Below are 26234 nucleotides of genomic sequence, written 5' to 3' on the forward strand. Positions count from 1 at the left end.
TGCAACACAGAGAAAGAAAATTTACCTTGCTAAAGCAATGAAACACCAAGCCGAGGTGATTTTATCTTTGATTATAGGAAGGCTTTTATAGCCATTAGTGCTTCCAGCTTGTCGTATTTTATTGAATAACTGGAAACATTCAAAGGCAAGAGCTAAGAAGAGGACAAATTTGACCAGAAATAATAGGGCCACCAGTAATTTCTTCTCAGTCAATAACAAAGATCGTCTTTGTTCGTACTCTTGCCTGTTACAAATGCAGTCTCAGTCTGACTCTCTTAATTTAACCCCTTGTTGGTTTGATATGGCCTTGACTTCTTTATTGTAAGGGTTCACAGAGAACCCAATGCTGGAGTACTTAAAATATTAATGATTCCTAAGTATTAATTAATTAATTGAAAAAATAGCAAATAGAAGAATTTGAAGCCTTAACTTTTCCCACATTTTGAGCTTGCACACTCAAGAAAGTGATTTAAGTGACTTAAAAGCTTTCTTATTACACTAAATGGGCAAGCAGTCTTTTTCACATTAACATAACGTGAAAAAACATCTATTTTTATTTTTTATTTTCGCCAAAAAATATGTATATGCAGTACAAACTATGCAGAATGTGCCATCTCACTTTATTCCAAAACAAATTCCATAACTCCAGTCATCTAGCTGTTCAAGTGAATTAAGGTGATGCTAAATACATGTTTGCCAAAACAGTGACATAACTAATGTTTTAGCTCAATTAGACCTCAGACTAATTGAACTCTCTATTAGACGACTTTGGTCAATATTAAATATTACTGAATATAACAGTCTAGCTGCACTAGATATATTACACTGTTACACTTATAGTGTAAATATTTTAATAAAAATCTGACTCTCCACCCGGATGTCTTTAATGGTGTATTGCAATATTTGGGGATGACAGTATTTTGATATAAAACTTTGTATATCGCCCAAAAGTCTGGATTTAGATCGTGTGTACTAAATTAAATATACAGAGTAATAAACTGAAGACTGCCAAACACAGGATCTGGACTGCTAAGCAGAGCTAATGCAGATTTTCTGTTGCAGTCAGAAAAATGTTTTCAGTTCACACTCATGTTTATGGGCACATCTCATAAAATTAGGGAGGTTAAGTTCAGTATGGTTTTCACCCAAGAGTCCACCACTCCAAGCAGAGCAGAAGTGAATATTAAGACAAGTAAAATAATTTGCAAGTTGAGAAATACAATATGTGTGTCTGTCCCCTGCAAACCCTGCCTAATAAAAGCCTCACATCAGATTGAACATAGCCCTATCTGCTGATGGGTTTCTGCATTTTATTGCTAGATGAATATCCTGATAATTTAGGTAATAATTTGGGATGTAAATCTCAAATTCCTGAGGAGGCACAAGTATCCGAAACAGAACAGAAATACACACACAGGTGCAGCATATCCTCTATAACCCTTTGTGTGTTTGCATATGTATGCACTCACAAATAGGCAGCTATCAAAATCAGGGCACACACAGATAATCGAATATAGTTTGAGAAAATGTGGGCGATCAGACATGAGTATGGAATATTAAAAATTATATTGTCAAGATAAGTTAGAGAAGATGTAATTGGCCTGCTCTCTCACATAAACATGAAGACATTTTGCCGTAAGTGAGACGATGATGGCACATAATAGCTGTTATTCAAGTTTCGTCCAGACGTGTGCAATTGAATCTGTTGAGACTCCATACGTCTGTGAGGTCACTTTCTTCCCTTGAAAGAATCGGTAGAGCATCTTTTAGAAATGGTTTAAGTGGAAAGCTTTAGGATGCGTCTCAAATCACTTCAGTCACTTTTCCCCATCACTGAGAAGTGTAGGGCTGCATGAACCGCAGCGTCTTTTGTCTCATTTTTGAGCGTGTGCGCAGATGTCACAGTGAGCTGACAATAAGACAGTGTACTACATGCAATGTGGTACATTGCAAATAGAGAGTTTTTTTTTGATACATCATTTCGACGTCAGTAAGTAAAACTCTAGCTGAAGTGCTTGTCGGATGTTAGAACTGCTCCAGAAATCCCCTCCGACCACCTTCATACCAACATTCGGAATTGGGGGAAGTTGAGTCAACAGTTTCTAAAAGTTTCTGAAATCGACCATCAAACATTCAGAGCCCCCTCACCAAGCGACCCGCCTGGTGCGAGGAGTTCACAGAGTAAGGATTTGAACTGTCTCGAGGTCTCTTTTGTAATTCTCTGTGCAACTATTCCTGCAGCTTTTTGTGCATACAGTCGTACAATCCTGAATTTAAACAATTATCTTGCCTTTTTTTTTTAATGTGTGTCATGCGCAGCAGTTCGCTCTGGGTTTGACTTCTGTGTTTTTGTGCTCCTCCCCAACCTGCTTTTCCCTCCACACCCGCCCTGCATCAGCCTTGTTAGCCCTGCCCTGTTCCCAGCGTTTCCCCCCCCCAGCTCCCCTCCTATCCTCCTGTCTCCTCACCTCGTTCCCCTCACCTGTGCCCGTCTGCCTCGCCACCCGCACCTCATTCCCTCGTCAATTCAGATCGTATTTAATGCTACATTCGTGTTTTCTCTCGGATTGTCCCTCTTTACGAGATCAGAAGTCGTTCTTCTGACTTTGGTGTGTTGAGGTTGGAAGTTGGAGTGTGGATGGGTTTTAAACAACACTTTGACAGCTGCTTTGGTATTTGAGTGACAAGGAAATGCAAAAGAAACAGATCATGTAAGCCATAAATTATATTTCACAAATCGGCATGTTACCATCATCCACACTTGTGGATGCCATTTGTCATCAGCTTTGCAACTCATGTACCAAAATTTTCTAACACTCCCCAATTTGTCACCCTACTTAAGAGGGCATTCACAAATATGGTTTTCCAATTATTCTGACACCACAAATGAAATCCAGTTGTCAATTATGTAATAGTTGAGGTGTCTGTCCTGTTTTCCTGTTCCTGAGTTGTTGTTGGTTTTTTTTCAAATAAAGTCACATGTCATGTGGTACAAATGAGTTCTTTGTCCCTGGCTGTGTAAATGTTGATTTACAGATTTCTTGTATATGATTCTCAGTAAATCAAAGGTTTTAGGGTTGATTTTAGATTATGAAAACAGTTTGGCTGCAACTTGGTTAAATTATTGACAGTATGATATCAAAGTTTGGTAGAAAATACTGAAGAATGTCTTTCTAAGGTGATATATTGTAAGCAGCGCAAGCACTACAGTACATGTTCAAATGAGTGTTTTTGACCAACAGCCCAAAACCCAAATATTGTAACCCTTGCCTGTCTCAAAGACGTCCTTTGGTGTTGGATGTGGATCACATCCCATATTACAATACTGCTCGTAGGTAACAGGCTACAGAATCCCTTTGGGCTCCTGACCCTCTTATTGATCAGCGGCACTAAGCCTCATCTCGACCGTTTATGAAGTCCCTACTCAGTGATTACAGGGTCAAGACCCATTTGCTGTGTAGAGCTTCTCTTGTCCCAGCTGGAGCTATTAAAGAGGGCTTGCTCTCTCACTTCAGCCCTTGCCCTTTGAGCACAAAGAAATAACCTTCAGAAAGTAATTTATCCTCCTCTTAAAATCTACACTCATTTTCCTCAAACTTGCACAATGAAGCAGCTGCTTCAAATTTCTCTGCTATTATTTCCAAATTCCATCTAAATGACTTTCTCTCTCTCTCTTTTTTTTTTAGCCGCTCAGTTTTATTCAAATGGCAGCGTCCCCAACCCTCTGTCTCCCGCTGCCACCGCCAGCAGTTGTGGCGCTAAATTGAATAAAAGGCTAAAAGGCTCTTTGTTGTTAATATTTTGACAATGATAATGCCATTTTCAGGTGTGAATACTCAAGTGAGGGAAGGATCTTCCACTTTTGTACTTTTTCTTTTGGACTGAAATTCAGATGAGGGAAGGAGAAAACAAAAACAACACCCTTCCTTCAAAATAAAAATCTGTCTGAGTTAATGCCGCTCATGTGGACTGGAATCACATGCAAACCTCTTCAGCGAATGTCATGTGCTACAATCCCCCACAGCAACATACAGGCTTTTCTGGCATTTTCTGCAGGTTTTTTTTTTTCTTTCCAAGATAAGGTGTGTTTTTCCACCAGCGTTATCTCTGACTTGCTGGTGAGCACTTTATCCCAAACACAGATTTCAAAGGAATATGGCCATTTTTCCTCGAGATTGCAGACACATTAAAATGTGGGTTTTGCAGTTTAGGAAACGCTTCTGTTGAGCCCTCAAGGCTGTGTTCGTATATATATTCAGCTTTGGCCTTGCTCTTGATTCAGTGCCGTGAGAGTAACCATCACAGATCGAAACATTTTCTCCCAGTTTATTGTTTTTTTTTTACAGCAGGAAATGTTTGGTAAAGCAGAATGTTTAGTTTCCCTTATCCAACGCCCACACCGGGGCGACTCGTCTAATTGTAAGACAAAAACCCACCCCCAACTCTTCTCTTATAACACACGCTTTTGTTTACTCTGTTAACAAAGCCCTAAAACAAACTGCCTCCAAAAACATGCAAATTAGTCTCATTCAGCCTCCCCCTTCCTTTTCCTTAAGTGATACTAACGGTGTTTAGGCATGTTAGCCCCGAAGAACTTCATCTCTTTCTAACCCAGGTGTCATGTGCACAGTGTGATCGCTGAAGGGAGCGCGTTGATCACTTACAGTGCCGCTGCCAGGTTTAGCAGTTCTAGGAGCACGATCTGTGGGAATATCACAACTTGACATAAGAGCGGGAGACAACAAGCTTATGTGTGTGTGAAAAAGAGAAAGACACACCCACGTGGCACCGGTGCGCTCATCACTCAGAAAAGTCCCTCTTCTGTGACTCTGGAAATGGAGTATAATTTAACTTCGGGGCCATTTCATTGTTCCCTTTAAGCTTCTTAGCTCTAAAATATTCATATTTCAGGCGAGGGAGGAAGAAATCTGTGACGGCAGCAGACAGAGGCGAGAGGGAGAAGAAAGGGGACTGCGAGCGAGAGATGGTAGAGGTAGAGAGAGAGAGGGGGGAACTGACGGAGTGAGGAAAAAAAGAGCGAAGAAATAAATGAAAGACGAACTGGGGGGGGGGTTGAGAAGAGGGATGCAGAGAACAGAGCGCAGCACTGTAACCGATGTTCTCTCATAAACAACTTTCTCTCTGTCTTTCTTTTATTTTCTCTGGAAAACACTCGATGGCAGGACCTGTCCGACGAGATACAAAGCCGTTTCCCTGTCAACTTCCATAGCTCTGGCTGCAGCGGAGAGCAGACAGACAGCGCAGGAGATGACACAATCATAATTATAATCTGGATGTCACTGAAAGCAATTATTTACAGATATCTTGTCATACTCGCGCTGCTTGCCGCCGCTGGCTGAGAGTATGTTTTTTGTTGGATAGGTTAATTTAGAGACAATGTAATGTTTTGTTTGGGAAAAAAACTACTCACAGCTGATTCACACCCGGTGTGCAGCTTGCTATAAGTGATCTGACATTAGATAAAAGGTAAAGTAGGATAAGGCTTTATTCAGCCTGAAAAAACATTTCTATGTCCAAGTTGTGTGTTAGAAATGAAAAAAAGAGAGAGAGCTGCAATGTAAAAAAAAAAAAAAAGAAGTGTATCCATATGAGAATATAACTGCGTATGAATCTACAAGGTGCAGCTATGTGTCAGTGTTACAAATGTTAGAAATCTCAAGCGCAGAAATATAAAGTGTGAATGAAAAACACTGTTTGAGCTGCGCTATGAAGTGGTGCTTCACAACTCAAGTAGAAAAACAAAAGAAAACAGACGAATAGAAACAGCCAGTTGATTTTGAGCATTATGGGTAACACAGTGCAACGAGTACATTTTATTTATAGAGCTCAATATCTCAAATCACAATTTGCCTCAGAGGACTTTACCATCTGTACAGCAAACCACACCCGCTGTTCTTAGTACCGCCATTTGGATAAGTAGATAAAACTCCACCCAAAACTCTTTTTAACAGGGAATCAAACCTCAGAAGAGGGATCAGACAGAAATGCAATGGATACAAATCACAGCATATAATAACGTAAAAAAATTAGATATATGTGGATTGTTTAAGAAATATGAAGTCAGTGGATCCAGGACGATGCTAGGTAGGATGTGAGCCACGCAACCTCCTCGCCACCAGGGAGAACTGGAAAAGAGGACAGGGCACACAAACACAGAGGAGGCAGCGCAGCATTCACACAGATGAGAGACACAAACAAACACATGAGGGAGAGAGAGACATGACGGCACGCAAACTAGGGAGAGAGGAGGAGATGCTGGGGGATGATGGTCCCATTGTAGCTTTGTAGCCTGGTTCCAGACCCAAATCTATTTTTAACTCAAATGGGTTGGTGTTTCGCTCGTTTGACGACTGTTTCCTCGGTTAATGAAACAATCAGAGCGTTGTGGGCGGGATTGAGGATGAAGACATCATCTTCCTATCCGTAAGACAAGTGTGGATGAGACTGACACAGCTGTACAGGTTGTTGCTCATGTATCAACAGCAGGTCTACAACATGATTATCGATAAATATGCTGAAGTGTTTCACAATTTATTGATTCATCCTTAATTAAGTCTTTGAAATATCCAAAATTTTTTAAAAATGCTCAACCAAAATTCCCAGAGCAAAGGGACTTCTTCAAATCACTTATTTTGTCCAAAACAAAGCTCTTCATTTACATAAAGAAAAGCAGTAAATGCTTAGATTTAAAGGTCATTATTTTTTTGTAGACACATCTTTAAAAAAAACAAAAAGGACATTTACAGAGCTTGTAGAAAGGTGCAGAATTAAGGGATTTTCCTTAAAAAAACATTATTATGATGGTGAATGAGACATTTTAAAATGTTTGACGAGTCCAGAAGACTCGTTTTGTTTATGTTTGTGTAGGAATTCAAACAGTTGGTTCCAACTTTTAATAAAGTTCATCAGCCAATAGTTTAACATTGTTGCGTGGTATCTGTGTTTTGTCAGCAGTTTGGTAGTTGCCAGTTTGTGGAAAAAAACACAAGAATGGCTGAGTTCTATAGTGTGTGCCTGGCATACTGTTCTGCCTTAATGTTAACTAGTTAACGTTAACCATGCTAATGTTAGCTAGCTTTTGCAGTGTTAATGTTTGCTAACCTTTGCTAGCTTACTATAGCAGCGTTAGCTTACAGTGTTGTAATGTGAATGAAATTGAAGTCAGGAGATGGAATGCCACATTTAATAGCTGAATGTCAATAATACCTTAAAGAGACTGGAATCAGCCAATGGTTGACATTTTTGTTAGAAAAATGAAATTGTAGCCCTAGATTCCATCGATGGCTGATTTAAGAGTGTTGTCAACCCAAGAAAATTCTGTCAGTGACAGGAAACACATTATCAGACTGAAACGGCTGCAAACTGTCACATCAACTGAGGTACATTCCAACTTTTTACTCTGGACGATTCATTAAGTGTAAGATTTCTTTTACAAGTGAGACCAGAAAACAAATTCCATATGTTCAACATCAATAGAGAAGCCATAGATATATGATATGAGTTCATACATCCTGTTATTGTCAACAAGACACTGTAGTTTTCCTTTCTTCTCTTTTTACTTGCAAAGCCTCACCTTAACTGTGCCGTGCACACACAGGGATTTGATGTATATTGTTTGTTTTTCATCATTTTCTCTGGTAATTAGTAATCATCCTGCACGTCACGGCGCGTGCAAACAGCACAGTCCCAGATTGAAACGTGTGATGTAAGCTCCACCGTGAGGACCCATCTTACTCTTGGCACTCAGACAGCCAGCGTTAATTGAATGGGGCCTTAGCCTATGTGATCCAGCAGGAAGACAGTTATGTAACACTCCCAAAGCCAGAAGAGAGCTGACACGATTCAAAACAAACTATACATAGAGCATCGCATTAGTGAGTCACTGCGTCCTCTAATAGGTAAATAAAAAGTAAACTTCCGCAAAAAACACTCCACAGCGGAGCAACCGACAGGGCCTTGTGGGTATTCATTATGAAAACCTAGAACACAGCTCACATTTTCTTTCACCTGTCCTGCTTCTGTTCTCAATATGCCAGGATTACACTAAAGTGTACCAGTATGGATCCTTCCTGCCACAAATGAAAGCACTTGAGTTGAGAAGAGGAGATTTTTTGGTTGGAGATACTTTTTAAAAGGGAAACTGAGAATGGAAGGAATCAATTGAGATTACGACAAAACCCCAAATCTCCCATCCTCATCACTGAAAAAAGAATATGGTACACCGCTGAGTACATATCGCCCGTTGTTTGTGAGAAACGGAGCGACGATAACAAGGGGAGAGTAGATAGAAAACAGGCAGACAGAGAGAGGGATGGAGTCTGTCAGTGTGGAGATGTAACATGAGCCGAGCAGCAGCGAGCTGCAGCGTACGTGGGCTGTACAGTAGCCAGGCAGGCGGGTCGGCTGCTCCTGCTCCCGCTGATTTAAAAGGAAAAACCCAAAGCTGAATTGATATGCTAATTTGATTGAGAAGGTGTGGGTGGATATGGGGAGGGTTATGAGCAGCGAGAGGGACAGAGAGAGTGAATGACAAGAAAGGCAGAGTGGGAGTGAGAGATGTGATGGAGAGAGGGAGAAGACTGAAATGAAACAAATGGGAAGGAGTGGGACGGGAGGCGAGCTCGGCACGGCTCCGTACTTTAAGGTTCGAGAGTTCACAGTCAATCACCGAGCAGTTATTAGCGGCAGCAGCTACAGTGTGGCAGTACAGTCTCAACTGGCACCTGCTGACACTTTAAAACCAGGGTGCCCATTTGTCACACAGTTGTTTTATTAATATAGCTTATTGCAGTTTATTACAACTTGTCTTTTATCTTTGTAATTAAATCCATCATGTCATCACTCAGTAAACATTGGACTCAACAAAGTAACTGCTGCGATCGGGCAACAATGAAACGCAGACATTGAAGATCAGATAAACAGGCACAAATGAGCCAGGACCTAAAGTCAAACCCCAAAAGTTGGTAATAATCCAACAACAAGGTTTGTGAGCACAACTGCAGTTGTGTTATGTTTGGTCAGAGCATTCAGTGTGTAAGCTGTGATGGAGATTTACATGTGCAGGTGCATTTTCATTTCCAAATAAGCTTGGCTAACCACTGAGTTTGTGTACAATCTGTGTGACTGCTTTTTTGGAAGTGTGAAATTAACTCTGGGTTGTTTTTTCAGTTGGAAATGCTACTTTGTTGGGAAAGTACTTTGCACAAAACTAGGAATAGTAACAGCACGCTAAGCTAACTTGACTTATACCCTGGACAATAACACCTGGTTGTGAAAATGGGCTGACTTGTCTTATTAGCAACAAGTAGCCAGTTGACAACTTTGCAAACACAACTAAACATCAAGCAAGTGCAACAGCACAAGACACTTATGATTCAACAGCAACAGGTCCAGCTCTGCATCCATATGCAACCTTTTATTTAGTGTAGCTGTTGCCAACAGCTAAAAAACATTTTGAGACTTACTTTTACAGCCGGTTCCATTGCCTGCTCACCTGGCCCCGACACTGTTCCGAACAGAGCCTACTTGCACTTAGAGTACGTAGCGGTTAAAGGTTAAAGTCATTAAACTCCATAATTCACAGTGAGTTAAGGCAGAGCAACCGGAGGACATGAGAGAAAAAAAAACAGAGAACATTTTTGTTATTAAATATGATCCAGTTTCACCAAAATTACAGATCATCATGTTTCTTTAGTGCTGTTAAGTATTATATACTGAGTTTCGACCAGCTACCTGAAGTTACATTCTGAGAGAGTACATTCACCTTGTTACAAGTCACCATACAACTGTTATTGTAAGGTGACAGAGCTACATAATGTTGCTTTAAAGCATCCTTAGTAGTTTTTTCCAAAACATTCATTGTTTTTTGGTACATACATATTTTTACCTTGTGCATTTTTTATGGCAAACATGTTGGCCTCCAGAGGAATAGAAGTTCCGTATTCACTCTCCCTGTAACTCTAGTGACTATCAAACCAAATTACTGAACTGAAAGATGCTAAAATACTCTGTATAATTAAAATATGAACATAAATGTAAATGCAGAGTTGAGGGGAAAGGGGTCGGGTCACTATCTACAAGTGACCCTTAGTTCATTATCCACAGTGATTTGACCCAGTGGTGATATAGAATTATTGACTGTATGTTGTCTAAAAGCAAGAAGAAGTATAGGAACTTTTACTGGTTCCTAAAGTTGTAAATATTTTTCATTTTGAAATAAATTGATTGAGGCTTAATACCCAGCCCCCCGACAGTGTTATTAGTACTGATTTGATGAGCCCAAGTACAGCAATAAATTGATTGAAACTGGCCTTATCCTCGAAAGGTCATGAAAACAAACACTTAATGACATAATTGCTACTGTAGGTTATTACATTTGTGGATCCGTGTCTTTTATATGCCCCTTAAGTATTATTATGTCTCTTAATTAAATTCATTATAATAGTACTCAAAACAAGGTCATAGTAGGAAGCGATTGGACTTGTGTGTGGTCCTTTGTGGTCCACAACTTGTTCATGTTTTGTCAGAAAGAACTGAATCAACTATTAGATACACTCGCTTCAGATAAAAGAAGACTAAAAAGATAAAAGATTGAGCAGAAAAACTGGGTTAGAAAACCATAATTAATGTAAGATAAGATGGAAAAGAAGAGATCCACAGAGGAGATACCAGCATCCATATTGTTTCTAACATAACATGCATCTTGAGATTTATATAGTATTACAGTAAGTAGGACAGTCTCTATCTTGATATACAACAGATCATGTTTTTTTTATGGACTCATTTTTAGATATGCTACTTACTAGCAAACAAACAGACTTGCAAAAAAAATGTGTGGGATATGAATTAATTATATATGTATTTATTTATATTTGGCCCACATGATCTTCTGTTATTCTTGCATAATTTCATAACCCCAATGATCTCCTCACTGATTCTTAGAAACAGCCTGGACCGGAAGGTGCACTGAAAACAGTTGTCATCCAGGAAAGGAGGCTTCACGTCGGAGTCCACAATGGCTGGTGTTTCCTCAACAAGCCCCAAGTGGTGGTGCTGGAGCCCCTAGCCTCGGGGGCCAGAGGCCGAGCCGACAGCGCCTCCAAACAGAGCACCCTGACCAAGGACAGGTGAGCAGAGGAAACACAGTGGAGCTGTTTCTGCTACAGGAGATGGTGGAGCTTAAAGTTTAACAATTATATTCAGTCATTCTCTACTCAGCCCGTGAGTGAAGTTTGTAAGTCCCACAAAACATTTCAGGAGCTAAACAGCACAGAAATGTTGCAGCCAGGGACTTGTTTTAAAATGTAACCAAACAACCATTAAAAAAGGAGTGGTCATGAAAAGGTTTTTTTTGAGAATGAAAATGATGCGAGTCATAGGCCGTGGCCCTTACATTCGAAGTGTTAGACATTGCTCTTCCCTGCAACATCGAGCAAGATGAAAGACCAATCCCAATACACCCTATTCCGTACCACTCAGCACTACCCCTCTGTTTTGTGAAATCACATCTAGGGCTGTGGTGTCCTGATTTCTATTGGGCTTACATGGCCCTCCAGTTGGAGTTTTTTCTCAAGGGATTACTTCAAACTCTGTTGTTTCAATGTATTGTAGGTCCTATTCTTTATAACAAGAATAAAACAATCATTTGACGTATTTCAGTGTTCCCCCCTCTGATGGTGTATGAGGCCTGGCAAAGTTGCTGCATTTGATACTGCTCCTCTAATATTAGGGTAGACCGTCAGTACAGTGGCATGGGTTGCTAATGTAAAGCCTGTAAGCACTGTGAGTAGCCAGGTAATAAGGAAGTGTTCTTTTTTATTTTATGACTTTGTTACAAAGGTCCCTGCTTTTACTATATCCATCACATAAATGGAAAAAGGCATTGCGATAATAGCAGAATTGCCGCAGAGATGCAAGAGAAATCACCACGACTTATTGGAAGCGTCTGGTTGCATCTTATCTATCACTGATTCACAGAATATCCATACAGTAACTTGGCTCAACATGTCCAGTTCAAGCCCCACGCGAACCATTGGACAAACGTAATTTATCGGGGTAAACCCCTTAAGCTGTATTTTCTTGTTTTCAAGGTGGTCCAGATTCTGATTCTTATATCTCAACGTACTAGTACTGCTACTTTTCAGAAATTTTAAAGAGTGTAAAGTATTATAATTATAATGTTAACTGGTCATGTCTGCCTGATTCCTGACCTGCTTAATAAGGTCAGTGTCTCCACAATTGCTAAAAGCTTCATGATATTAATGCAATGCAATAAAGTATTTGCACAATTTGTAGCGCTGCATGTATCAAAGGTTATCTGTCCATTACATTCCAACCAATTTAACTGAAATTTGGTACGCAGCAGACAGTCGCATGAACTTTAATGATGACCTTTTATCATTCAGGTTAACACACAATTACATTTTATATAGGTAATATATATTTTGTATGAGACTTTGTAAGTAGTCCATTGACCTTGCTAACACTACAAACACTGTATGCTAGATGAAGACCTTACATGTCCAAACTCAATATCATAATTTACACACAATTCCATGACATGCAAGCGTCCACTCTCATAAAACAGCCTTGCAATACATTTCAATGCATGTTTACACTTTATAACCAATCAGGGAGATATGGCTCCGGCTCGTGCCCCTGGCTTTTATTGAGACATCAAGACACTCAGTGCGGTGGATCTGCTGGTGTAAGGTCACCGCTGTCCCACTTATAATAAAACACTTGGATTGAATGGTTTTTGCATGTCAGATGGAGAATAAAGCTGGACCCCAGATGAACTCTGACCCAAGGTAATGGTGTGTGAGAATTTGCACCATCTGCACCACATCCCAAAAAGTGCAAGTGTCAAGTTTATTAATAGAGTGCTTTAAAAACAAACATGATTAAGCTATTCTAACTCCAGGATGAGAAAATGTGAAATAACAGCCTTAAGACAAAATTCAGGCCCTCAGATCCAGGATCAGAGTTGGTCACTGCACTTTGTTAATGGATCAGTGGCGACTGTAAAGAAGCCAGATCCTCTCAGATACCTTGTGCTTTGTAACTCATTGAGCTTTTGGGAACACCAGCTGTCACAATTACAACCACCTTAAATCCCTTGGAGTGTTACCGCCTAACATAAATGTTGTGATCGCCTGAACCCTGACCGCCACGAGTAAAGAACGGCCAGCAGTTTCAATTAATGACTTGTCAGGGTGCATCAGCGAAACACCGAGCAGAACTGCTTTGGGTCGAAAAACAGGGTTTTTTGTGCAGGTGTGTCACGCCTGTGACTCAGAGTATTTCAGTCCTGTTCCTGAGGGTCTCCTGCCGCGCGCATGTTAAAGATTTTTTTTTTAAATGGCTCGTTACGGTGCTTCCGCAGAGCTTCATGATGAGATCATTTGAATCAGGTGTGCTGGTGCAGGGAAACGTCTGAAACGTGCAGGGCAGGAGACCTACAGGAAGAGGACTGAAGTGCACTGCTGTAACTTGAGCATTTGGATCCTGCAAGTTCTGAAAAGAGAGTACGCAAATTCCGCCTCAACAGATCCACATTATCGCCTTTCTCTCCACAGATGATACGCGAAACATTACAAAGCCACTACACAAAATAACACGAGAAACCATTAAGGAAAAGCTGATGTGATGCAAGATGTATTTTTAAGGAAAGTCTGAGATATCTGGACATTTAAGGCTGCAACAAAAAAGCGTGTTAAAATGCTGGTATTTCCCATTTTGAATTTGTAAAGTCATAAGTTTGCCACTTTTTCTTTGCTCTATGTTTGTTGTGCCTTACTGAAGTCCCCTGTGAGGGGTGTGAAGAAATGTGTTTATGCTGACAGTACTGTCTGTACAAAACTTAGCAAATTAAAAGTGTAATGGAGTGCACACGTTTTCAGTTGCCATCATAGCTGAAGCCACTGCATACAATGAATGTGTCCTTTTTTTTAATTCTTCAACCATTTCTGTTTGTGTAAGGTCATTTGTGAAAGCTGTGGCCCTCAGTGTGATTTTCTGCCGTTTCACAAAACAGTACTCCACAGGACTTTTCAATTTAAAAGTTCCAACTGTTCAATAAAGTGAAAAGAATATGCTGTGAAACTCAACAGTTGACACACAGACACTGAGAGATGATCCCCCTTTTCATTGTGAATCAACACGTATTGTGTTTTCTGCATCAAATGGCGCTCTAACTGGTGTGGTGATTATATGGGTTTCTTACAAGCACGAGAATGTGTGCACAAACATGCAAATGCATAATCAACACAATCACAGAATAACTAGCAGTCTGTGATCTCTTACTGTAGTGTATGGATAACAATAATCATCGTCTTCGTCCATATAATGCATACATCATACATTCTGCACTTTTCTGTTTCCTCTAAAGAAGAAATGCCTGAGTAAAAGCAGTTTAGTATGATTGCACAAGCGTAGGCTACAATTACGATGTTTGCCTCGTTTTGGGCGCTGCCAGTGAACGCTGACAGCCTGTCTTGCTTGTGTTATGCCTGGTGCCTCCAGACAGCACAGAAAGACGGAAAACAGTGGGGAGAGAGAGAGAGAGAAAAAAAAGAGAAAATCTGAAGTGCTGGCCTGCTCCATTCTCCAGAGAGTCCGTGAAGCGAAAAAGGAAAAAAAAAGGCACTCGGCCCCACCTCGTGACACGCCAGCGCTCCACAGTATGCTCCCGTCTATGGTGTATGCAAACTGTGAATGACGAATACCGAGAGTGCTGTTCCACGGCTCACACAGGAGGCCAGTGCTTGCCAGGGAACATTTAGCGAGCGAGTGTAGATGCTTCAGCACATTGATTTCTCTTCCTTTTAATAAAAAATAAAACCGTATTAAAAGAAATAAGCAGAGTCTACAATTTGGTGGCACGTTGTCATTTTCTTCAGTAATGGCTTCATAAATCACAAATAATAAGTCCCATTATAGCTACTTCCCCTGCCTCTCTCTCTCTCTCTTAACACGCGCTTCACACCTTCAATATATCTGTTTGTGTGCCTCAGCTCGACAGCATCAGCCCCTCCTCAGATGCTGGGCCTTCGGAGCAACTTGGACCTCAGGCTGACCAACCATCCAGCTTTGGCAATCGTCTTCCAGCTGGAGTTTGTCTTCTCTGCTCCAATCGGCCGGGAGACGATGGTAAGTGGGAACACGCATGCAGTGTATGCTGAGTCCTAAACGTCTCCTCATGCTAATCCTTTGCCCAGGTCCTCGCCTGAAATCAGCCTCCTCTGGATGAAATAGGGATACAATTAATGACCTCTTCACCCCCTCTGTAGTCGTAAAACTCAAAGCAGCACCTTGCAATAATAGTGTAGATGTAGACAGACACCTGAGCGCGCATACACACACACATACACACACACACACACACACACACACACACACACACACACACACAGACCCTATTGTCCCCTCTTCATCCTGCCTTTGTTTCTTTCGCCACCTTGCTCTTGTCCTTCAAGTATCACTCCATCCGTCTTTTGCCAGTGTCTCCCAGAGGAAATTACTGAAGGCTTCCCTGGCCATAAACCTTTTGCAAACAGACAAGAGTGAAAGAGGTCTGGATAGACGGGCGGAGGTGTGGAGAACAAATCCAGTCATGATGACCATTGACCGCTTGCTTCTTATCTTCACTTTTTATCCATGTATTTGGTCAAGTGGAGGTTTGTGCCTAAAGTTGGGATGTTTTGTTGTTCCTATTTCCTTAAATTGTGCAACAAGCTATGATTTCAATAACTTTTTTTTTTTTTTGGCTTCTTTTGAAAGAAACACAGATTGCTTAAAAAATGCTGGTTACTTAAAGAGAGGTTTGTCTTGGAGCATGTTGTCTTAAAGATGGCGTTTCAGAGTTATGTCAGTAATATTAACATTATTCTACCTCTTTACATAAAGTAGATATTCGGGCTATAGTAAGTAAGAAAGCAGTCATGACCAGCAAACTCAAGCTCCAAGCTTCAAAATGTTGCCTTGGTGAATGCTGACATCACTGACTGTACAGCCTATGGGCATTATTCAGTTTGTTCCTTAAAAAACAACTTACTGCACAGGTCTACTGTACGGAGGAGGAACAGAGGAATTGAATTCATCTCTACTTGTGCTCTACATCAGCCTTAAAAGTCCAGTATCAGTTAAACCCTATTAAAAACAGACAATAAATCTCTAGTCAGAGTGTATTTGTCAATACATATATCAATACAATGTCTGAGTTTCAGTAACACCACAGAGAATGTACCTGTTGTTAAACCTTAGGTTGAAGAGCACAAAGATTATCGGTTTTGTGTTCATTTAGCAAAAAATGCTACATGTCTCAAATGTGTCATTTCTAATGTGACAACACAAGAAGCTGTACACGCTAAAATGAGCAAAATGGCACAAATGAAGTATCCAGTCAGAATAAAGTGAGCAAGAATCTAGAGCTGCAACATATTTTTAAATATTGAATTAAATTCCTTCTGATATTTTTTTTTTCTTGAATGTAAATATAACATGGTGTCTTTACTCCTCCATGACAGTAAACAGAATATCTTTACAGTAAGTTGTGGACAAAACAAGACACTTGAGGACATTGTATAGAGCTTTTGAAAGCACTGATTGACATTTTTCACAATTTTCTTACATGTGTGTGTTAATTGACAAAAGTGTTGTCAAATGAATCAAAAATAAAAGCATTTGTTTGTTGCAGCCCTACAAGAATCTGAGCAGCTGTTTAGTGGCTATTATCAGTTCTTGACAGCTTTTGACAGTGTTTCAGACACATTTTAATTGGTACTAAAACACATTTAGATTCCTTGTCAGAGGACTTCTTTAGGTCTTATAGTTTCAGATATATCAATGTTGAGTTAGAGTGTAAAAGATAATACCACTGATTTAAACATGATCTCTCTTCATTTTGCAGCAGTCTGCAATATTTGACTGTAATCAGTATAAATTGTCTTCTGCAGCCTGTCATTGAAAGTTGACCATCCTATTATGTTGATTTGTCGATGTAATTGGCGGATCCCCCGTATTAGGCTCCAGTAAATAGTCAAATAATGGTTACTTATTGCTGTTCAGTTCTAATTGGTCTTCAATGATAAGATGATGATTAAGTTTAATGTAAACCTTTATTTTCAGAAGCCTGTTGCCTAGATTATCTTTCCTCTTTTAAAAAGGTTTTTTGTGTAATGATGTAAACTGTAATTTCGAGGCATGTCATAAGCTTTTGTAACCACACTGCTGCGTTTTCATGACAATACCAAATTTAAACACAAAACAATTATTTTAAACATTACTTTGGCAATGAAATAGTGAGGTTTAGTTAAAACCTGTTGTAAAGTGCTGTCTCGTCCCCCCCTGACCATATGAATTCCATAGACCAGTAGCTGTCACCTGAACACGTCCCGAGGGCAGTCATTTCTAAATTCGAGCCGCGCCACTTAACAAGCGCTCATGGCATGGAAAACCTCAGAAAGACTGTGGTGATTATGTGAGTGGGCGAGCCATCAACACTTAATGCATGCCAAGGCTAGGCTCTCATTTTGTCACTGTGTGTTGTACTTTATACAAGCCGGGGGTCACCAGATCACCAATTAAAACCCCAGAAAAACAAGCAGCCACTCGTTCATCCAAGTGCCATGGTACATTTACATTTACATACTAATTGACTTGACAACCAATCAGTCTGTTGTAAATGGAGAGTTTCCCCATGTTTTTTAAACCATGGATGAGCGGGAATCTTGTTGACACATAGTAGATATTGTTTCTGAAAAAATATAGCTTTTTTTCCACAGAACAGCATGTTCTAGAAAGCATGAAAAATATCACAGCACAAAGAGCAGCTCAATATTTCCGCCCCCTTTGTTGCGTGCGGTTTGTCTATGGTACCGTGCTTTACTGTTCAATCACTTACTGTGGGAAATAGCCCTGATGTTACCACATCATGATCTGAATTAACACCAGACTATACAATAGAGGAGCCATGTACTGTATATGCCTCTTATCTGAAAGATGCAGTAAACACTGCTTATGGGGAGGCATATAAATGTAGAGCATTATTCAAATTGCTTCAGATGCATTTGCCAACAATCTCCCACACATCTAGTCTCTCAACAGAAGTCCTTACTGGGGGTGATTTTTTATTTTTTTATTATTTGCTCATATGCTCAAATAAGTGACTTTGAGAATAGATAAAATGCTTCAGATACAAAACAAGAAGAGTCTTACTCACAGCTGTCAACTCTGTGAACAGCTAAGACATCATTTTTTTTTCATTCATTCATTTGATGTGGAGGTATTGCACAAATGTAAATTTTGACCTGATGACAGTGCTGGTGATGAAAAGTCAGGGGGTTAACCAAAATTAATCCAATTTAACCTCAGGAGGACACTGATGTCTGTATTAAAGTTTATGGCAATCCATCAGACACTTTCACTCTGAGCCACACGTGTCAACCAGGTTAAATTTGGATCACCAAAGTGTTACTGACCAACTGGCCAAAAGATTGACTGTGTGCTCACATTAAGAGAATTTATTTCAGTTGTTGTTTTGAAACGAGCTATGAGCATAGATGGAGTCTTACCCCTACTTGTGGCATAGTCTCAATGCTGATCTATACTCAAAAGGAACAAGGTTGCACGTTGTGTTGTTTAACCCATCACGGAACCAGAGTTGGATAGTTGGAAGTGGCTGCATTTGATCCTAGAAAATAAAGAACAGGATTGTCACAGTGAACAGCTTAGTTACAAAACTGAGGTAGTACATGTTGTTGGTGCAAAATGCTAATAGCAACAAGCTAGAAAAAACTAACATTGCACACAGGTGTGTGCTTTGAGACTATCTGCTCCCTGAACGTGAACAAATGTGCCTCAGCTACAGTATAGAACTTGTTTCAGGTTTCAGTTGCACTCTGCCAGCCTCTTTTTTCTGTAAGCAAACTGCCACTCGCTGCCAACATGGAGGCGAGTGGTGCAGTTCAGCATTCAACACAGAGGGAAGGAAGGAAGGAAGGAAGGAGGAATAATGGTGATGACTTGTAATGGCCAGGTTCCCAGAAAATGTGCTATAGAAGTTCAAGTTCCCCAGAGGATGAAGTTTGATGCTTTTGACGACCTCTTGTTCTATTGCATTGTGCCATTATTGTACCAAAATTCACACTAGAATACAGGAAACATCGATTGGACAGATTGTTCTTACCGGCCTCAGTCCATCTCTAAATCTAACAGTCAGGCTGCAGTGGCATTCATTAAGAACAGTCGTGGTCCCAGAGGGACAAACTTGCTTTGCTCTTCACCAAAAAAGTTTACTCAAGTAGAGAAATCTAATAAACCTGATAAAAACCATCAACTGATGTCTGTCTACATCATCCCAGAATAGCTAGGCGAAAATTGTTGCGTGGGTGACAAAAAAAGATCTCCTACCTCACTCTACTTCACCACCTTCGCCTTCTCTGCTATGAATGTTTGATGAGGTGAGAGATATTTAGCAGAGGGAGAGTAATTTCTGTCTGTGTGTGGGAGTGGAGTGTGTATATGCGTTTGACTGCTTATCTGTGCATATGTTATTTGTGGGTGTTAATCCAGAGCCTGATCTGTCTTGGGTGTTGACGGATAAGGGTTTGATGCGTATTGCCCCGCTGACGACAGCAGCAGACACAGCACCCTAAATCTCCCCCAGCCACCCGCCAAATGTTCCAAGAGAGGTTCCCATATTATCAGCTCAAAGCTAAAACTTTAGTCTCTGCGTCTTTGGCTACCGAGGAGAGCGTGATGGGACGGTGTAAGTGTCCCCGCACTGTCGCTGCTGTCAGAGATGTGATGCTTTTGAGGTGTTACAGCCGTGTTGGGCTGAGGTGTGCCTTCAGGGCAGGCTTCTCTACACTGTCAACAGCACTTCACACTGCTTCACACACTCATGAACCTCCGCGAAGGTTCAAGTGTGATTGCCGCACTTTACAGGCCCATGTGGAGCCACTGCAACTTATAATAGCAAAAATCATTAAATAATAAATAAGCTATGTCATTTACAGTTATAGTCTTAGCAATGCACCTTTGAACGTGGTTTATTCTGATGCACTTAAGTCAACGACAAAACATGTCAATACTTTGACTATGGCTATTGTACAGTGGCCTTTATGCTCTCGCCTTGTTTTGTACAACTATGCCATATATCTAAATTCCAAATATGTATACAGATATAACAAGTAGAAGAGAGTAAATTATACATAGAGTACCAAAAATTACCGTGTAATACCCAAGGACAATATGTATGAACAAAGCATATGCATTCATGTAATATATGTAAAAAATTGACTTCTATGTCTGCATTTATACAGTTATGATTACAGTTCAACAGATAACACAATCCAATATTTAGTAATATCATGGAATAGGATACACATTATAATAAGATAAGATTATGTGAAAGAAAGTAAGAAAAAGATCAACTTTATAAAGAGAGCTTGTATAGTGCATTTCATACATCAAAGTGATTCAATGTGTAGAAATACAGACAAGAAAAAAACGAGAAACACAGAATTCAATGAGCACAGTAAATAGGCCCAGACTTCAGTGCACAAAAATTCAAAGTAAAATCAATTCAACACAAATTAGATAATCTAAAACATAATAAATACAAAGAAAGTTGAAACGCTCTGAATTGTTTTCAAATGTCTCAACGTGTCGAGTGTTTTTTCATGGCTGTGTTCTAACCTTAAAATCTGAAGATGTAGCTCATTAAGATGTACTTAATGTTGTAGCACCGAAGAAGTCGAAGTGGCTGCTGAAACACGGACAACGAAAGCCGTGAAAATGGAAGTATTGTAAAAGACCTTGAAGTTTTAGTTCAAGTGTGAACACTGAGTGCAGTTCAAGCTCTGAAAAGAGTTAATGAAAAAAATAGGTATCGCTTATATCATGTAATCCAACAGTTTAAGAATGATGTATAAAACACTGTCTTATTGTGTGTTTGTCTGTGTGTATTTACCCATGAGCAACACTCAGATATCATGATTCTCTCATGGAGAGTCCATCACGATGGATGAGGGTGTTTTCTGTCGTTCTCACTGTTGCTCTGCCTCTGGCTGTGTTCAGTGCCACTAGATGGTGCTGTGTAGTGCAACTTGAGTCAGCCTCCACTGCTATGGGGCCGTGCTCAGATGGGTGGAGGGCAGGAACATGCAGTCTGCCTTACTGTTGTTCTTTCCTCTGATTAAATGGAATTATGTCTTTTGACGTATTCTGAGGGAGCTAAGGTGAAAAGAGTAAAACCATTTTGCTGAAATCCCCTCTCTCCTAAAACATAACCGCTGCAATCCAGAGGCAATCGCTTGGTGCTCTGAGACTGCCTACACGTCTCATCCTCGCTGTGTTGAAAGCTCACTGCGAGACAAAGAACGAGGATGGCCTCCTTTTACAAAACTGCAATGCCCTCATCGCCTTTGGTTATGAAGAAAGAAAATCTAGCTATGTCGTCATTTGTCCTCTTTGGTATTTTTGATTTTGGTTGTGATCGCGCTGCTCTTTCCGTCTTGTCTCTCTGTGTCGCTTTCTGTCTCTCTCAGAGCCTTTGAGCAGACTTCTTTTCATGCTCCTTAACAGCAGTCAGAGGGATGGAGATAACAATTTAAATTAAGGAGGCTAGGGGATGGGAGGGAATTTGTCTGATAGGCTGTTCTCAGAGGGTGTCTAGGGTCGATGAACTTCAAATGATCAACTTTTCTTTCAGTCAGCACCATCATGGCCACTTCTTGCTTTCTTTTGCTATTTGCTATCATCTCTGTCTCTGTTCCCTCCCTCATCAAGGGTTCCATTGTGCTCTCCATCATTCTCTTGATGAGATGCACACACAGGAACTCTTGTCTTCCTGTGTCCACCCCAGCCACACTCCCACTTACCACTGAAGGGGAAAACCCAGATAAGTTGTAGATGAAAGAGAAAGACGGTGTGAAAGTGTGAATTAGACTTGCAATTAGTTGCTCTGCTCACTGCTATGCTCTGTGATTAAGAGGTCTCAAAATATTATGATGATTGTACCCTCGATTCCCTTCATGTCTTACCAAATTATTATTGTTATTGCTCTTTTATGTACTGTATTGATTTGGCAATGAACATGGTATTAATTGGATATGATAATGTGATATAACAGTTTGACGTAGACACACGCAGGTAGTTCATCCTCAGTGCATCCTTAGCAGAGATGTGACAAATGCTGTGAGGTAGAGGGCCCTGGACACAACTTCCTAGGCTTAAAGGCTTGGTTCACCCAAAAATACAAAGGACACAGTCCAACAAAAAATGACAAGCAGATTTCAATGTATTCTTGCGTGTAGTTTTGATTTTATTTATCCAGATTTTATGGTATTGCCCCAGGAGATTTCTGCCTCAACCCCAATACAATGGAGCTGAGTGGAATTCCATTTTTCAGGACTGACAGCAATGGAAAAATGACTAGAGCAGCATCTCCGTACAGAATCACTGTCCTCTATTTTTGTATAATCTTCAGTCTACAGACCACAGTGTAAATAGGCTTCAAAGGGACTACACCCTTTATATCCAGCCATTCATACTCACATTCCTACACTGATGGAGGAGGCAGCAATGCAAGGTGCTGACCTTCTCATCAGGAGCGATGCAGGACTTCCTGACCAACATGCTCCATGTCCAAGTGTCCCTGTTGGAGCTGGGGATAGAACCACCGATGCTCTGATTAGTGGGTGACCCGCTCACCTCCTGAATGGCATCCGCCCCATAATAGGTCATTTTTGCTGGGGTTTGTTCCAAACAAGCTCCCTTATGTCTGGAGGACTTTTAAGGCCTCCCTGTACACCACAGTGCCTCATTTATAAAATTGTTGTCACTCATTTTACACATTTTCTTTTTTTATTTTAAGAACTTGCTGCTCCTGCGATTTGGATATTGCGCTTGTCCATATTGTAATTTTGTTTGATTGATCAGCTCTGTTTACAGCTCTGTTGTGTACAGTGGTGGACCCAGAAATCTCAGAGATGGATACTCACCAGACAAATAAAACCGAAACCTATTTGGCAAAATAATCTGAATCCCAGGTTTGTTGACTAGCTAGACTTACTGGTTTACAAGGGAGAGACAGAAACAAACAGTCATCTGTGAATCATCCATTACAGGCGCATTGATTGCTTCTGTCTGATTATTTTTATCCCTAATTTTATTTACATTGGTTGCATCATTCTGTGTGTTGTTTGCATGTTCTGTCTGTGTCTCTGTGGTATTCCTCTGAGTGCTCTGACTTCCTCCCATAATCAGTTAGATCAATTAGTGACTCTGAATGCCTTGGAGGCGTGAATGTTCGCGGAAATTGCTGTTTGTCTCTACATATCGACCCTGTGATGAACTGTCGGTCCTTCAAAGGTGTACCCTGCCTCTCGCTCAGTGTCAGCTCGATATGGATCCATCCCGCCAACATCTAAAGCAGAAGTGCTTATAGTTAAAGGACAGATGTGTCATTTCATTCTCTTTTCATTGAATCCCTTATTATGAAGCACTTACATTAATTCCATGACTTTGAACCTTAAATTGAATGCAATATGGTACCTTTTAAAGCTAATGAACACACCTAAGTAGGAAGAACAACCTCCCAAGCAGGGAAATGGAGCAGTTTCAGGACCATTTGAATGCAGGGTTACTATGGAAGTAGAAAAACAGCTTGTGAATAAGCACCGAGTTCCACAATATTTAAGAAATGTAAATGACAACCATGACTTGGCTTTACTAAAAAAAGGCGTCTTTGTGTGTAGATAACCTTAGCCTTGAACATTCAGTTAATCTTTATGTATCAGGCCCTACTAGTTTTTGAACAGCTGGATAAATATCAAGGCCATTCACAACCAATGCCAGAGACCATTCTTAAAAATAAACAGGGGTTAGAGTTCACCATTATACAGCCACCCATTATCACATCAAGGTCAAATACATATCTTAGGCTTTAAACCATAGATACCAAGATATCATGAAAGGTACAAAGAATTTCTGGGTGAACCGACGTTGTAATTAGTTGATTTTCGGAGTTGAATTCCAGTATGTCCTCATCCATCTGCGATCAGTGAAGAAATTATCTCTCTTTCATTCACAAGAGCCGTGATAAGAATAAATACGTGTAAAATGATTTGACCCTCTTAATCACTCTTCTGTCAGCTTCTTGACATGTTCATCTGTTCGAGAAGTAAAAAAATCGTATCCATCACAGTACATCAAGCATTCACTTATCCAGTCAAAAGTGCAAGTGGACGCCCTCCACAGTACATGATTCACTCACCGCAAGAATATTTGGGCCACTGACAACTGACGCCAGGCGACGACGGCTCTCCTAATTGCGGTCTGTCAGCGCCAATTTGTCCCAGCCTTAACTTCATTCGAGACAACTCTGGCCTTCTCCTGTCCTCTCCTCAACCGCTGTTAGCCCACTCACCAATTGAGCCATGCACTAAAGTTGCACGCAGCTTAATGTAAGACGATCGGACTCATTGTTGTCTGCCTTCTTTCGCTGACAAGCACTAGCTCATCGCTAATGGAGAGGCCGATCCAAGTGGAGGCAGGAGGCACTGCCGGCCGGCCAGCATGGCTTTGTGCTTTTGCCAGGAAACAATTTGTCGGGAGGCGTGACAGCTGCAGTCACCCAAAACACTGACACAGAGAATGACTGACTGCTTGTGGGTCACAGTCTCGGAAAGATGGAAGCCAGGCAGATAGACATATTAACAGAGGGAAAAGGAGAAACATTTAGAGAGGAAATACTTGGTTTGATCCTCTCACCAATCGCCCTTACTCGTCTGAGAAACTGTCAGATGCAAATCACATCCACGGAACAGTAATTGGCAACTCTCCCGAGCTGTTACAGCAAACTTGCATTTCTGAAAAAAAAAAAAGAAAGATTTAAACAGTTGTGATTCGTGCTGTGTACTGAAATGAATTCTCCTTTTTAGTCAGTGCACAATCAGTAATGAATGTGTCACCCAAATTTTATGTTCATGTTGTGTCACCTTTGACCCTGTCTGGGCTTGGTGAGTGGCACAGTCGATTACCCGAGCATCTGAGTAAGTGTAACCATTAACGCATGACCTTTAAACGTACTCAGTGTTGTGCCCTTTACTGGGCTTTCATCTGGTTACATGCAGACGCAGGACTGTACTTGGCAGTATGCCTAATTCTCACATCCTATATAAAGCAACATTCCAACTCAAAGAAAACACGGCTGTCAGAAAGCCGAAGATGTTTGTTGTGGTGGTCACCTAACAGAACACATTGGGCAGCATTCAAGAACTGTCGCTGGTTTTATTTCAGGCTCCAAATCAAAAAACATCTGTCAGCTGTCAGAGGGGCTACAGAGAATAATTTCTGTGAAACTGAGACGGATGTGTGCAGTGGATACAGAACTTGAGGAGACATGAGTTCTCGCTGCATTTTCACAAGTTTTCAATTTTTTCATTTTCTGAAGTGAGACTTCACAGAGAGTCGCCAGCACCGGAGAACACCCTGCTACACACTGTAACAGGCATCGAGTTAAAGCATGTGGCAAGATGCTGCTTCAGTGCTGGAAAGCAACGCGCCATCTGAATGACTGGGCTGTTACAGCCTTAGGACCACACTGTTTGGAACCATAATGAATATGATATAGTTTCCAATGGAATGATTTAGTTATGGCAATTGAGTTTTATTTATTTCACAGCCTAGACTTGTTCCTGCCTATGGATATTTTCGAAACAAAAGGCTTGCAGGATCCTACAGTTTTTTTTTTACTAATTTACGAGTGCACACAAATGATAATTTCATGAATGAAGCTTATTTTTTCATATTCCTTGCATTTCCAAATAGTAGCTTACACCTTCAGTTTATCTCAACTTCAGAGCATTAGGCTTTATTTAATCACGTTATCATCAGTGAAGCCAGCTTAGTCAAAAGTCAAATAAGCAAAGTGGTGACACAAAATCTACTGAATTGATTCCAAAGAAACTTGGATGGAGGGTGTTTCGGGTAGTTAAAGGAATAATGCATTCATCTTGATGAAAGAAATTAGTTGTATCATGGTGACTGGCATGTATGAGTGAGTACAAATATCCATGCAGATAAAGGGACTCTGTGGCAATTTTTTTTTTTTTTTGGGGGTTCGGGAGAGGGTACCACAGTTTAGACAGTTTCTAAACAAAATATCTCTGTTACTACATCCCCATGCATGCTGCTTCAACATGTGG

General features: G+C 40.6%; 1 protein-coding gene across 4 annotated transcripts in view; it reads left to right on the plus strand.

Annotated features, from left to right (window-relative positions):
* The window catches only part of nphp4 (nephronophthisis 4), a 166763-nt gene that overhangs the window by 47799 nt on the left and 92730 nt on the right, over window positions 1-26234 (plus strand). For all 4 annotated transcript variants that reach the window (XR_005075959.1, XM_037103458.1, XM_037103459.1 and 1 more), the window contains 2 exons: window positions 10963-11147; window positions 15036-15171. Coding sequence is in view for 3 of the 4 variants with exons in the window: in XM_037103458.1 (XP_036959353.1) it covers window positions 10963-11147; window positions 15036-15171 (321 nt within the window). In the remaining variant the exon portion in view is untranslated. The remainder of the gene's footprint in view (window positions 1-10962; window positions 11148-15035; window positions 15172-26234) is intronic.

The sequence above is a fragment of the Acanthopagrus latus genome, chromosome 7, assembly GCF_904848185.1.
Source record: "Acanthopagrus latus isolate v.2019 chromosome 7, fAcaLat1.1, whole genome shotgun sequence".
NCBI classification, from domain to species: Eukaryota; Metazoa; Chordata; class Actinopteri; order Spariformes; family Sparidae; genus Acanthopagrus; species Acanthopagrus latus.